The sequence below is a fragment of the Scyliorhinus canicula genome, chromosome 9 (genome assembly GCF_902713615.1).
Source record: "Scyliorhinus canicula chromosome 9, sScyCan1.1, whole genome shotgun sequence".
In the NCBI taxonomy this organism is placed as follows: domain Eukaryota; kingdom Metazoa; phylum Chordata; class Chondrichthyes; order Carcharhiniformes; family Scyliorhinidae; genus Scyliorhinus; species Scyliorhinus canicula.
In genome coordinates this window covers 11,930,926-11,945,186 of record NC_052154.1, presented here as the reverse complement: position 1 = coordinate 11,945,186, position 14,261 = coordinate 11,930,926, and the positions used below count along the sequence as shown (strand labels likewise).

The 14,261-nt window shown below is 48.2% G+C and overlaps 1 protein-coding gene across 1 annotated transcript in view; it reads right to left on the bottom strand.

Moving 5' to 3' along the window:
• hprt1l (hypoxanthine phosphoribosyltransferase 1, like) overlaps positions 1–14,261 on the bottom strand; it is a 61,088-nt gene that overhangs the window by 34,461 nt on the left and 12,366 nt on the right. The window contains exon 2 of the mRNA XM_038806243.1: positions 9,650–9,756. Coding sequence (XP_038662171.1) covers positions 9,650–9,756 — 107 coding nt within the window. The remainder of the gene's footprint in view (positions 1–9,649; positions 9,757–14,261) is intronic.

Here is a 14,261-nt window from a genome sequence, read left to right as displayed (position 1 = left end):
GACAGCACTGCCAAAACTACACCAATGACAGCACTGCCAAAACTACACCAATATGGTACTGCCAAAACTACACCAATGATGGCACTGCCAAAACTACACCAATGACAGCACTGCCAAAACTGCACCAAAATGGTACTGCCAAAACTACACCAATGACAGCAAGGTCAAAACTACACCAATGACGGCACGGTCAAAACTACACCAATGACGGCACTGCCAAACCTACACCAATGACGGCACGGTCAAAACTACACCAATGACGGCACTGCCAAAACTACACCAATGACGGCACTGCCAAAACTACACCAATGACGGCACAGCCAAAACTACACCAATGACGTCACGGCCAAAACTACACCAATGACGGCACGGTCAAAACTACACCAATGACGGCACTGCCAAAACTACACCAATGACGGCACTGCCAAAACTACACCAATGACGGAACAGCCAAAACTACACCAATGACGGCACTGCCAAAACTACACCAATGACAGCACTGCCAAAACTACACCAATATGGTACTGCCAAAACTACACCAATGACGGCACGGCCAAAACTACACCAATGACGGCACTGCCAAAACTACACCAATGACGGAACAGCCAAAACTACACCAATGACGGCACTGCCAAAACTACACCAATGACAGCACTGCCAAAACTACACCAATGACGGAACAGCCAAAACTACACCAATGACGGCACTGCCAAAACTACACCAATGACGGAACAGCCAAAACTACACCAATGACGGCACTGCCAAAACTACACCAATGACAGCACTGCCAAAACTACACCAATATGGTACTGCCAAAACTATACCAATGGCGGCACTGCCAAAACTGCACCAAAATGGTACCGTCAAAACTACACCAATGACGGCACGGCCAAAACTGCACCAAATTGGCACTGCCAAAACTACACCACTATGGTACTGCCAAAACTACACCAATGACGGCACGGCCAAAACTACACCAATGACAGCACGGCCAAAACTACACCAATGACGGCACTGCCAAAACTACACCAATGACGGCACTGCCAAAACTACACCAATGACGGAACAGCCAAAACTACACCAATGACGGCACTGCCAAAACTACACCAATGACGGAACAGCCAAAACTACACCAATGACGGCACTGCCAAAACTACACCAATGGCGGCACGGCCAAAACTGCACCAAATTGGCACTGCCAAAACTACACCACTATAGTACTGCCAAAACTACACCAATGACGGCACTGCCAAAACTACACCAATGTCAGCACGGTCAAAACTACAACAATAACGGCACGGCCAAAACTACACCAATGACAGCACGGCCAAAACTACACCAATGGCGGCACTGCCAAAACTACACCAATGACGGCACGGCCAAAACTACACCAATGACGGCACGGCCAAAACTACACCAATGACGGCACTGCCAAAACTACACCAATGACGGCACAGCCAAAACTACACCAATGACGGCACGGCCAAAACTACACCAATGACGGCACAGCCAAAACTACACCAATGACGGCACGGCCAAAACTACACCAAGACGACACGGCCAAAACTACACCAAGACGACACGGCCAAAACTACACCAATGACGGCACTGCCAAAACTACACCAATGGCAGCTCGGCAAAAACTACACCAATGGCGGCACGGCCAAAACTACACCAATGGCGGCACTGTCAAAACTACACCAATGACGGCATGGCCAAAACTACACCAATGACGGCACGGCCAAAACTACATCAATGACGGCACGGCCAAAACTACACCAATGACGGCACTGCCAAAACTACACCAATGACAGCACGGCCAAAATGACACCAACGACGGCACGGCCAAAACTACACCAATGACGTCACGGCCAAAACTACACCAATGACGGCACAGCCAAAACTACACCAATGACGGCACAGCCAAAACTACACCAATGACGGCACAGCCAAAACTACACCAATGACGGCACAGCCAAAACTACACCAATGACGGCACAGCCAAAACTACACCAATGACGGCACGGCCAAAACTACACCAATGACGGCACGGCCAAAACTACACCAAGACGGCACGGCCAAAACTACACCAATGACGGCACTGCCAAAACTACACCAATGGCAGCACGGCAAAAACTACACCAATGGCGGCACGGCCAAAACTACACCAATGGCGGCACTGTCAAAACTACACCAATGACGGCACGGCCAAAACTACACCAATGACGGCACGGCCAAAACTACACCAATGACGGCACTGCCAAAACTACACCAACGGCAGCACGGCCAAAATGACACCAACGACGGCACGGCCAAAACTACACCAATGACGTCACGGCCAAAACTACACCAACGACTACACGGCCAAAACTACACCAATGGCAGCACGGCCAAAACTACACCAATGACGGCACGGCCAAAACTACACCAATGATGGCACGGCCAAAACTACACCAATGACGGCACGGCCAAAACTACACCAATGACAGCACGGCCAAAACTACACCAATGACGGCACTGCCAAAACTACACCAATGACGGCACGGCCAAAACTACACCAATGGCGGCACGGCCAAAGCTACACCAATGACGGCACGGCCAAAACTACACCAATGGCGGCACGGCCAAAACTACACCAATGACGGCACGGCCAAAACTACACCAATGGCGGCACTGCCAAAACTACACCAATGACAGCACGGCCAAAACTACACCAATGGCAGCACGGCCAAAACTACACCAATGACGGCACGGCCAAAACTACACCAATGGCAGCACGGCCAAAACTACACCAACGATGGCACGGCCAAAACTACACCAATGACAGCACGGCCAAAACTACACCATGACGGCACGGCCAAAACTACACCAATGGCAGCACGGCCAAAACTACACCAATGACGGCACGGCCAAAACTACACCAATGGCAGCACGGCCAAAACTACACCAACGATGGCACGGCCAAAACTACACCAATGACGGCACGGCCAAAACTACACCAATGACAGCACGGCCAAAACTACACCAATGGCAGCACGGCCAAAACTACACCAATGACGGCACGGCCAAAACTACACCAATGGCAGCACGGCCAAAACTACACCAACGATGGCACGGCCAAAACTACACCAATGGCGGCACGGCCAAAACTACACCAATGACGGCACGGCCAAAACTACACCAATGGCGGCACTGCCAAAACTACACCAATGACAGCACGGCCAAAACTACACCAATGGCAGCACGGCCAAAACTACACCAATGACGGCACGGCCAAAACTACACCAATGGCAGCACGGCCAAAACTACACCAACGATGGCACGGCCAAAACTACACCAATGACGGCACGGCCAAAACTACACCAATGACGGGACGGCCAAAACTACACCAATGACGGCACGGCCAAAACTACACCAATGACGGCACGGCCAAAACTACACCAATGACTACACTGCCAAAACTACACCAATGACGGCACGGCCAAAACTACACCAATGACAGCACGGCCAAAACTACACCAATGACAGCACGGCCAGAGATTCCATTTTCTTTCTTGGTTCTGTCATGGAAACCATAATGATTTACATATTTTCAGGGCAACGAAAACAACAGTATTCCCAACAGAAGCTAATACACTCTGATGAGTCAAACTGTTACATTTGCCGAGAGATGAGATGAATTAATGTAATTTGCTACCTAGAACCTTTTATAGCATCATGGGCAGTAATGCACAGACAGATCATTTAACTCAAGTGTTCGGACTCACTGAAATCATCTCATTAAATTTAATTTCCTTACACATTTTCACTTTTGAAGTATCTTTACAATTCCCATTAAAATAACACTATAGACTCTGCCTTAATTATCACTTGAGGAAAAGGTGTTTCTTCGCTCTAACAACCTTGCATGTGTAAACATGCCTTATAAGTTCTGCGATGGTAACCACAACATTATGCATTTGGTACAGGCTTGCCAACAAAACATTCAACAATTGTCCTTTTGTCAAGAGATCCGAAAGTTACCTCGGAATTAGGCAGAGATCAGGAACCACCGGGCCCAATAGGCCTCAGGAGTCTCCACACGAAGAAGTGGGCTGCACATGTGCAGTCCAACGTTTGAAGAGTTCTTTGGGACATGGGGATATTTTCCAGGCACCTGCTTAAATAAAGAAACAGTGCAAAAAGAGCTAGGGGGTTCAGCTGAAGACGTTTTCGGAGGTGGGGGCTTATGCTAACTTTTATTGATGGAGGGGGGTCACATTGTCCATGGGTGGGGGACCCTCAACCTCACCTTGAGATCGGGGCACCCTTTCAAAAGGGTTCCCCATTCTCGGAGGAGCCGACCTGGATCCCCAGTGCGTAAAAACATTCTGAGTGAGGGATTGATCTGTGGGAAGTCCAAATCCCATTTACTAATCGTGGGCACTAATTTGTGGGCAGCACGGTAGCATGGTGGTTAGCATAAATGCTTCACAGCTCCAGGGTCCCAGGTTCGGTTCCCGGCTGGGTCACTGTCTGTGCGGAGTCTGCACGTCCTCCCCGTGTGTGCGTGGGTTTCCTCCGGGTGCTCCGGTTTCCTCCCACAGTCCAAAGATGTGCGGGTTAGGTGGATTGGCCATGCTAAATTGCCCGTAGTGTCCTAAAAAAAGTAAGGTTAAGGGGGGGTTGTTGGGTTACGGGTATAGGGTGGATACGTGGGTTTGAGTAGGGTGATCATTGCTCGGCACAACATCGAGGGCCGAAGGGCCTGTTCTGTGCTGTACTGTTCTATGTTCTATGTTCTAATCTAACCGAATTAGAGCGCGAATCGCTGGGTGTTTCCCGACAGCCCGTCAAGGCCGTCATCAGCATCTAACGTTAATTAGGGAACTTAGATGATGCCCCATTGGCTTCATGCCGCATAGGACAGTCCCGCCAGCCGATCAGCAGGATCACGCTCAGCAGCTCCCCGCTAACGAGGGGGAGCAGCACTTAAACCCATCCCGCAGAACAAAGCCCAGGCTGCAGGCAGCCATGCCACCAGGCAGAGCAGCTCCACGGTTCGGAGATGCCCACCTGGCCAGACTGATGGACACGGTCAAGTCCAGACCGGATACCCTGTTCCCCCGAGGGGGTCAGAAGGTCAGCCACCGGTCAGCCTGTGCTGCCTGGGAGACAGTGGCTGCAGCCATCAGCTCAGGGAATGGGGGCGGTTGGGGTCACGATTGTACACCCTTAATGAAAGTAACATCTGAGACATGTGAAGCCTTTGTCCCATTACTCCGTACTACAGGGTGACCTGCACCCCTCCCCCAGTAGCCCTTCACCCTCCCCCAACCCCCCAGTACCATTGGAGCAGTTCAGGCACCGGAACCCCATTTTAAGCAGTCTGATGCACCGCTCAATGACACTCGGGTGGCCTCATGGACCTCGATATATCGGGTCTCAACATCGGTCACCGGTCTTCGCACTGGCATCATTAGCCAGGTCCTAAGCACATACCCCTGATCCCGAAAGAGCCAGCTGGTCACCCTGTGGTGTCCCTCAAAAAGGCCGGGGATTTCGGACTGTCCCAGGATACAGCTGTGGTTCACGTTGCCTGGAAAACGGGCAAACACGTGCATAATCTCGAGATGGTGGTCGCACACACGTTCAACGTTCAGGGAGTGGAATCCCTTCCTGTTAATGAAGGGCGATCCTGGACCTCCCGGTGTGCACAAGGCGACATGCGTGACATCCTTTACTCCCTGATTCAGGGGCATCCTGGCAATGTGGAGAATCCTGCTGGCCGGGCATCTTGATAGGCTTGGTCAAGGTCGAAATTCATATAGTCAGATTCCCAAGCAAACAGGGTGTCCATGACTTCACGGATGCACTTGTGGGCTGGGAAATGCCACACAAGTCCTGGCTTGAGCCCTGGAATGATCCTGAAGTGTAACAGGTCAGGGCTGCGGTGACATTGAGGGCCACTGGGAGCGGGTATCTTCCTGCTCCACGTGATGCCAAGTCCACAACGTCAGATCACAGGAGACCGGTCAATAGGAATGGGATCTAATTAGTCTTAATTGGTGATTATTGGTTTCTCGTTATGCCATGGCAGGAACCAGACCTCACCAATGGGAGCGGGCTGGTTAGATCAGAAACTGATCGCTGCCCAGCGTGGTTCCTGATTTTGGCCTCCCCTGCGATCTAACCGGTTCGCTCTTTTTCACGCCCGACACAACATGGCCATTAGATCGCACACTGTTCATTTTCACGCCCACGCAATGTGGCCAGCAGATCGTGACCCAAGTGTGGGTGAAAACCGGTCTGGATCTCACCCAAAAAGCACCCTGCCAGACTTGCCCAAAGTAGTTTGGGTGAATTGCGCCCTATATCTGAAACTTTTTGCAGTTGAGGTTAGCTGTCTCTCTCTTTCTCTCTTTTCTTAGTTAGGGTTCTACAGTTATGCCGTTTCTTTCCTTTTGATGTCGTTCACTCTGAGGAGTTGGCTTTTGGCAGGTACGTATACATTTCCTGAACTCTCCACTTTGAAGTCACCACTCTATAGCCCCATTGGTTTCTCTAATCACATATGCAAAATACTTGTTTCCCACAGATAGGTGAATTCACATCCTATAATTTCTCCAGACGTCTGCCTCTAATCAACTTTCTGTTTTTTTAATCTTAATATTCCTCAATTCTTACCTTCAGTGCACTGTGGCAAATGACAGGTTTGACGTCGGGCGAGATGATTCCTAATCCAGCCCTTCACACATCTAAAAGCCAGCTACAGCTGGCAATCAAGTGGGAGAGCTGCCAATCCTTCAAGTGCTGTAAATGGCATGAGAAAGCTCCAAAGACTCAAGGGAAAAAGAGAAACACAAACAAACACGCACTCGTCTTTCAAACAATTAAATATTCGTAACCACACGTTCATGTAATCCAAATGCTAGTCACAGGATCAAAGAATGATACAGCACAGGAGGCCATTCAGCCCACCATGTTTGTGCCAGCTCTTTGAAAGAGTGATCTATTAATGCCATTTCCCATGTGCTTAGATGCCAGAGTCCTACCTTCCAAAGCAAATCATCTTTGCCCAGCTCAAGGAAGGTTCCCAAACAAGAGGAGGACAAAGGAAGTGCTCCAAAGACACCCTGAAGGCTTGCCTCAAGAAATGTAACATGACGTCAACACCTGAGAGACCCTCACTCAGAAGAGACCAACTTGGAGGAACCTCCTGATTGAAGGGACACAATTCTTCAAGGACATTCTTCGGCGAGGAGGAGGACCGGAAAAGGAACCCGAGGAAGGTGTACCAGCAATCCAGAGTCCAAAGACCAATCTCACTTCCTGGAAACACCTGTCAAGTGTGCGGTTGAAGATGCAGCTCTGGGATGGGGTTCATCAGCCACACAAGGACCCTTAGAATCCATAGCCAGTGACAAAGTTCCTTAGGTGGACAATCATACTCATTGGAGAGTAGAACATAGAACAGTACAGCACAGAACAGGCCCTTCGGCCCTCGATGTTATGCCGAGCAATGATTACCCTACTCAAATCCACGTATCCACCCTATACCCTTAACCCAACAACCCCCCCTTAACCTTACATTTTAGGACACTACGGGCAATTTAGCATGGCCAATCCACCTAACCCGCACATCTTTGGACTGTGGGAGGAAACCGGAGCACCCGGAGGAAACCCACGCACACACGGGGAGGACGTGCAGACTCCACACAGACAGTGACCCAGCCGGGAATCGAACCTGGGACCCTGGAGCTGTGAAGCATTTATGCTAACCACCATGCTACCCTGCTGCCGTGATCGGCAAAGATGATAAATAAGACATTCTATCCTTTCCAAATTTACCTTTGGAATAGAACATTGAATCTGCTTCCAGAACCCGTTCAGGCGGTGGTTCATAACCAACTGAGTAAAATTCTCTCTCATTTCACCGCTGGTTATTTTGCTATTTAACATAACTCCGTGTCCTCTGGTTACCCACCCTTTTGCCACTGGAATCAATTTCTCCTGGTTTACTCTCATTTTCCACTTCTATCAAATCACCTCTTAACCTCTGCTGCGCTGCTCAAAGGGGGAACAATTCCAGCTTCTGCAGGCACAGAATCGGAGTGGTGACAGCACAGCCGGAGCGTCATTCAGCCCATCGTAACCAGACTGGCCCTTCCCCTTTCACCTGCCTTTTCCTTGCAGCCCTGCCATTTTCTTTCGGCAAATAAATATCCAATTCTCTTCGAAGGTCACAATTGAATCTGCCTCCACCAATCCGTCAGGGAGTGCATTCTGGATCCTAACCACTTGTTGCGTGCCAATGTTTTTCCTCACGTGGCCTCTGGTTCTTTTGCCAATCAACTTAAATTAGCCGTGTCCTCTGATTCTCGACTCTGACCACCAAGGGGAAGTTTTTCCCCCAATCTATTTTGTTCTAGACCCCCTCAGGACTTTGAGCAGCACTAGGAATTCTCTTTTCTCTGCCCTCTTCTTGTCTGCGAGCAGCCCAGCTTCGCCAATCTATCCATGTAATTGAAGTCCTGCAACCCCATCCGAATGAATCTCTGGCACTCTCTCCAATGTTTACATATCCTTGTTGAAACACTAATTTGGACCACAATACTCCACTTCAGGTCAACCCAGTGTTCTAAAATGGTTCACCATAACCTTCTTGCTTTGGAAATCTTTGGAAATAGACAACTCTATTTATCAACCCCAGTGCACATTAGGTCTTGTTAACCACTTTCTCAACCTGCCCTGTCACCGTCATTGATTTAGGAACATAGGAAACAGATCAGCCGTCGGCCATTCAGCCCCTCAAGCCTGCTTTGTCATTCAACTGGACATTGGCTGATCGTATACCTCAACGTTTCCCTGCACTCTCCCTCACATCCCTGCACCAACATCTCCACATATCAAGAAGATTTGTGCACATATATCCCCAGGTCCTTCTGTGACTTTAAAAAAAAAAAATCGCCATTCCTCATTCTTCTGACCAAATGTATCGCTTCACACTACTCTGCATTAAGTTTAGTCTGTGATGCGATCGCTATCCTCCAACGTTTTGTGTCATCTGCAAATTTTGATGTTGCACCCAAGCCAAATCTAGGTCATGAATACAAGATCAAGGAAAGCAGTGGTTCAATAATAAGAATCTTTTATTGGCACAAGTATGAAGTTACTGTGAAAAGCCCCTAGTCGCCACATTCCGACGCCTGTTCGGGTAAGCTGGTGTGGGAATTGAACCCATGCTGCTGGCCTTGTTCTGCATTCAAAACCAGCTGTCTAGCCCACTGAGCTAAACCAGCCCCTCATAACAGCCCCCCGCACATTATATACCTTCCTCCAGTCTGTAAAACAACTGTTCACCATTATTCTATTTCCTGTCCACGCCTAAAGCTTAATTGAAGTCCTTCCCTTGGTGCCATTTTTGTAAATATTCTCTGCATCCTTTCCACAATATGGTACCCAGAATGGGACCCAATTCTTTAGCTGGGGCCAAACCTAGGATAGCTTACTTTGCATTATTTGCCTCTGTAGAGCAAAGATCCTATATATTTTGCGAACAACCTTGTTGTTTTTTACTTCAAACCCCATGTTTGAAATTAAAGTAAAAGACATTAGCTCAAAAACAATGGAAGGTATGAACACAAAAGCATGGAGGATCATCGCTTACCGATCCATAATAAGACCATGAGGAATGAAAACCTTTTCCAGATCTTCGACGTAGTGTTTCGGGATACAAAACAACTCTGGGTCGTAACCGCTTTCATTGTCACTGATCTGTGGAAATCAAAATGGCACAATTAATTCCCAAATTATTGCAATGCAGCTTGAATTGTATCTCAGTAATAACCCAAGGAGGGATCTGATACATTTCGCAGCTTTCTTTCTCTTTGGAGTTACTGCTACGCTTTACAATGTCGCTGCTTCTGGAGATGGAAGCTGGTTAGGCCGAGATCCACATCATAGGGAAGGTGAGGCAATCTCAAGACATCCATCAAAGAAAGCGAGAACCAGCATTCACATTTAACCTTTCTTGATTCCAGGAGATCCCAGAATGCTTTACGGCAAGTGGAACTACTTTTGGGAGGGGAAGTTGTTGCAATGTTGGAAATACAGCAGCCAATGTTCAGAGAAGCTTCGCAGGGCTGAGTCCTGGGATGAAGGGCTTGTCTTATAAGCAAAAGGTTGAGTCTATACTCATTAAATTTTCAAGTATAAGAGGTGATCTTGTGGAAACATTTAAGATCCTGAGGGGGCCTGACAAGGTAGATGCTGAGAATTTTCTTTTACTGGAGGAATCTAGATCTAGGAGGCAAAGTTTAAAAACAAGAGGCGGGATTCTCCGTTGTCCGATATTGTAATCGGTGATCGGGCGGAGAATCCCTTGCGACGCCCAAATAGGGGACGGCAGCCGTTTGACGCCGGATTTCTATTCTCTGCCCACTCCGAAATGGTATAATTGTGTCGTGTGTCAAACGCCATTGGAATGGTGTTGGTGCATCATCAGAAAGCCCTCCCCCGATGGGCCGAGTTCCTGACCGCATGGTTGACGTGTGGTCTCAGCAGTCGGGAACCTGGCGCGGCGGCCGTGGAGTGTGTCCAGCACCGCCCCAGTCAGCCGGGAGCAGTGCTGCTGGCCGGGAGGGTTAGGGGGAAGTATTTGGCAGGTCGTGTTTGCGTGCAGCCAGCTCCATGTTGTGTGGCACGATCGTTCACTGAATATATTTACGCTGAGTAGACAGATTTCTGACCGACAAGGGACTCGAGGGTGACTGATGTGGAGGGAAGGGGGGGGGGGGGGGGGCGCGATAGGAAAGTGGACTTAAGACCATGATCTTATTGAACAGTTGAGAAGTCCTGATGGGCCAAATGGCCCATTCATGCTCCTTTTGCTTATGATATGACGTAGCCTCAGTAACATCCCTCAAACAGCGATTTAAAATAATGACCAGCCCACCGGCTTTACTTCTGTCGGTTGAGGTATAAACATTGCCCTAGTGTCATAGACTCACACAGCACAGAAAGGCCCTTCAGTCCATCGAGTCTGTGCCAGTCAAAAACAATCACCTAACCATTCTAATCCCAATTTTCAGCATTTGGCCCATAGCCTTTTATGCCCAGGGATCACAGGTGCACATCTAAATACCTCTTAACTATTACGAGGGTCTCTTCCTCCACTGCCCTTTCAGGCAGCGAGTTCCAGACTCCCACCACCCTCTGGGTGAAAAAGCATCTCCTCACATCCCCCCAAACCTCCTGCCCCTTACCTTAAATCTATGCCTCTGGTCATTGATCCCTCTATCAAGGGAAAAAGTTTATTCCTGTCTACTCTATCTATGCCCCTTATAATTTTGTACATCTCAATCATGTCTCCCCTGCTCCAATGAAAACAATCCAATTCTATTCAATCCCTCTTCATAACTAACACTCTCCAGCCCAGGCAACATTCTGGTAAATCTCCTCTATACCCATTCTAGTGCTATCACATCTCTCCTATAATGTGGATTCCAGAACTGCACCCCATACTACTCTAGCTGTGGCCTAACCAACATTTTATACAGTTCCAGCATAGGCTCCCTGCTCTTAAACTCTATGCTTTGGCTAATAAAGGCCAATAATAAAGGCATATGCCTTCTCAACCACTGTGTCCAGCTGCTCCGCTCCCACAAGGGGACCGTTGTACATACACACCAAGGTCCCTCTGACCCTCGGGGCTTCCCAGGGTCCTGCTGTTTATCACATATCCCCTTGCCTTTTTGTCAACAGGAGGAGAACTTCCCTGCTCTCCTTCAAAATAACGCCCAGAGATCTTTCACAGCTCTGAGGCGACAGAATTCGCTTCAGCTTAATGTCTTGTCGCAAAGAGGGTACCTCAAATATTCCCCCCATTCTACGCAAATCCAGCAACGCAACCCAAAGCTCACTGCAGATGGCCAAACACTCAAGACTGTACATTGAAAACCCATCCATCTAGTTCTCACATTGTTGAGCAGCACCATAATTTGTCCCGACCTTTAGAGAGAATCTGCTGCTGCAAGCCTGTATGCCTCAATTACCAGTTTTGAGCGAGTGTCGAGGAAGGCACACCTGTTGGTTGCATTCACGTTCCCATTACGACCTTTGTTCAGCTGGGCATTAGGATATCTTGTGCACAGTGCTGCTGTCAGTGTTCCGAAATGTTCCAGTTCCGCAATGATGAACAAGTTAAGAGAACAGAAGAATTTTGTCTGCTGGTCATGAAGTCAGAGGCCACAAGAAGAAAGTCACAATCAATCGGAGTTCAATTTGCCTTTGGGATGGCAGAATGGTGCCCCAACAATAGCTTTTCTATTCTTTTCTCCACTGAACAATGAACATTCCTCTGAAAATCCTTTGGTCGTAGCACACTGTACTCATGAATTTACAATGTTTGCTTTGCCAAGTTATCCCTTGCCCTAACAATTATGAGAGTGGATAAATGCCTGCTCTCATTTTACCAGCTCCTTGTTTACAAAGGCCTTGATTGAATTCAGTTAACGTCTATGTTAAGAATCCTTATCGAATGCAACTCATGCAGTATAATGTAACTCGTCTTTTCTCAGAGGTCACCCAGAAATAGGGTGTTACAGGAGGTGCACATTTAAGATTGGGGCAAAGACACAGTGGAATAAATTACCCAGAATGAGAAAAATAACGTCTTCACCTTTATTGAATGGACAGACGTATATTTTGTTGGTTAGAAAAATTGTGATCCAGGTTTATCCTGAACCCAACCAGATTCTATCTTTTCCAGTACGGCGGAGTCCCACTTCCACTTTTCTACTTTCAGAATCACATCACATTCCCACAGCCTCTTTAGCAATGCTACAATGTGGGGACACTACAAGTGATTGTGCACGTGAACAGGGCAGATCAAAACCATGTGCAGACCTGCCATCTAAACACGGGTGCTGGTGGCGGGCTTCATTCGCAAACCACCGAGAGCATGTTTCAATCTTCTCACTTCTCAAAAAAGGATAAAGCAGCTGATGCTACGACTCCCTGGGCTAGTGCGTGGTCAATTTCAGCCCCACCTGTCCCAGAGTCACAAAACAAATGAATTAAGTCTTTGGCCCTTGGCGGTCCAATGATTAAAGTCACCAGGTTTGTAAGTTTAAACATAATAACAAGGACTATAATCAGATATACAGTAAATACAACTGCTTAATTATCATTTAACCCCTGACTCCGACTTTAACTGCCTACACACACACACACACACACACACACACACACACACACACACAGAGGGGGGAAACTGTGAAAAATAATAAGGATGAAGGTCAAACAATAAGAGTCTTTGCTTCAGCTGGTGGATCTTTAGCAGCTTAGCTTCAATCTCGGCCTTCAGTTCAAGGCTTTTACTGTGAATTCATTCAGGTATCTGTGGTTTCAATAAAAAAAACACACAGTATCTCTGGAGAAAAACTACCCCACCCCCAGTCTCAGCCCCTCGGGCACAGTGGTCCTAGATCTGCTCCCTCAACCCCCAGTCACCGAGGCAGACCACGTGCAGGTGGTGGGTGAGGTGTTATCTACGTTGGATTAACACGGACTGCAACTCAATGCAGTATCACTTGAAAACAGGCTTCCAACGCTGTAGATGGTTCAACACTGCTTTATTGAACTTGCCAAGTAATGTACATAGTTCGCTGTGAGTCGACACTCTATTAATCTAAGCTTGCTAACCTTGGTCTGGCTTGCACAGACTTGCTCTGTGCCATGTGTAGTAGGTGCTGACTGTACATTGCACCCGGACTGTTGCTGCAGCTATCACCCAGTACGAAGAGGCCGAGCCTTCCTGCCTCATGTGTTTTATACTGGTAATGTCCCCTGTAGTGTCCTGCCTGGGGATTGGTTGTTCTGTATTCTGTGTGGTGATTGGTTCCTGTGTGTGTCCATCATTGCCGGTCTGTATCTCATTATGAACATGAGTGCATATTATGACAGTGGGTTTGAGCACCCTGTCAGGAGTCAGACTATGGAATAATAATATAATAATCGCTTATTGTCACAAGTAGGCTTCAAATGAAGTTACTGTGAAAAGCCCCTATTCACCACATTATGGCGCCTGTTCAGGGAGGCTGGTACAGGAATTGAACCCGCGCTGCTGGTCTTGTTCTGCATTACAAGCCAACTGTTTAGCCCACTCTGCTAAACCAGCCCCATCGAATAGATAGAGGAGCAGCAGAGTCCACCTCACACTGGGTTATCATCACCCTCCTGCCTTGTATATTGTCCAGCCGAGAGTCCGACGCACGCCC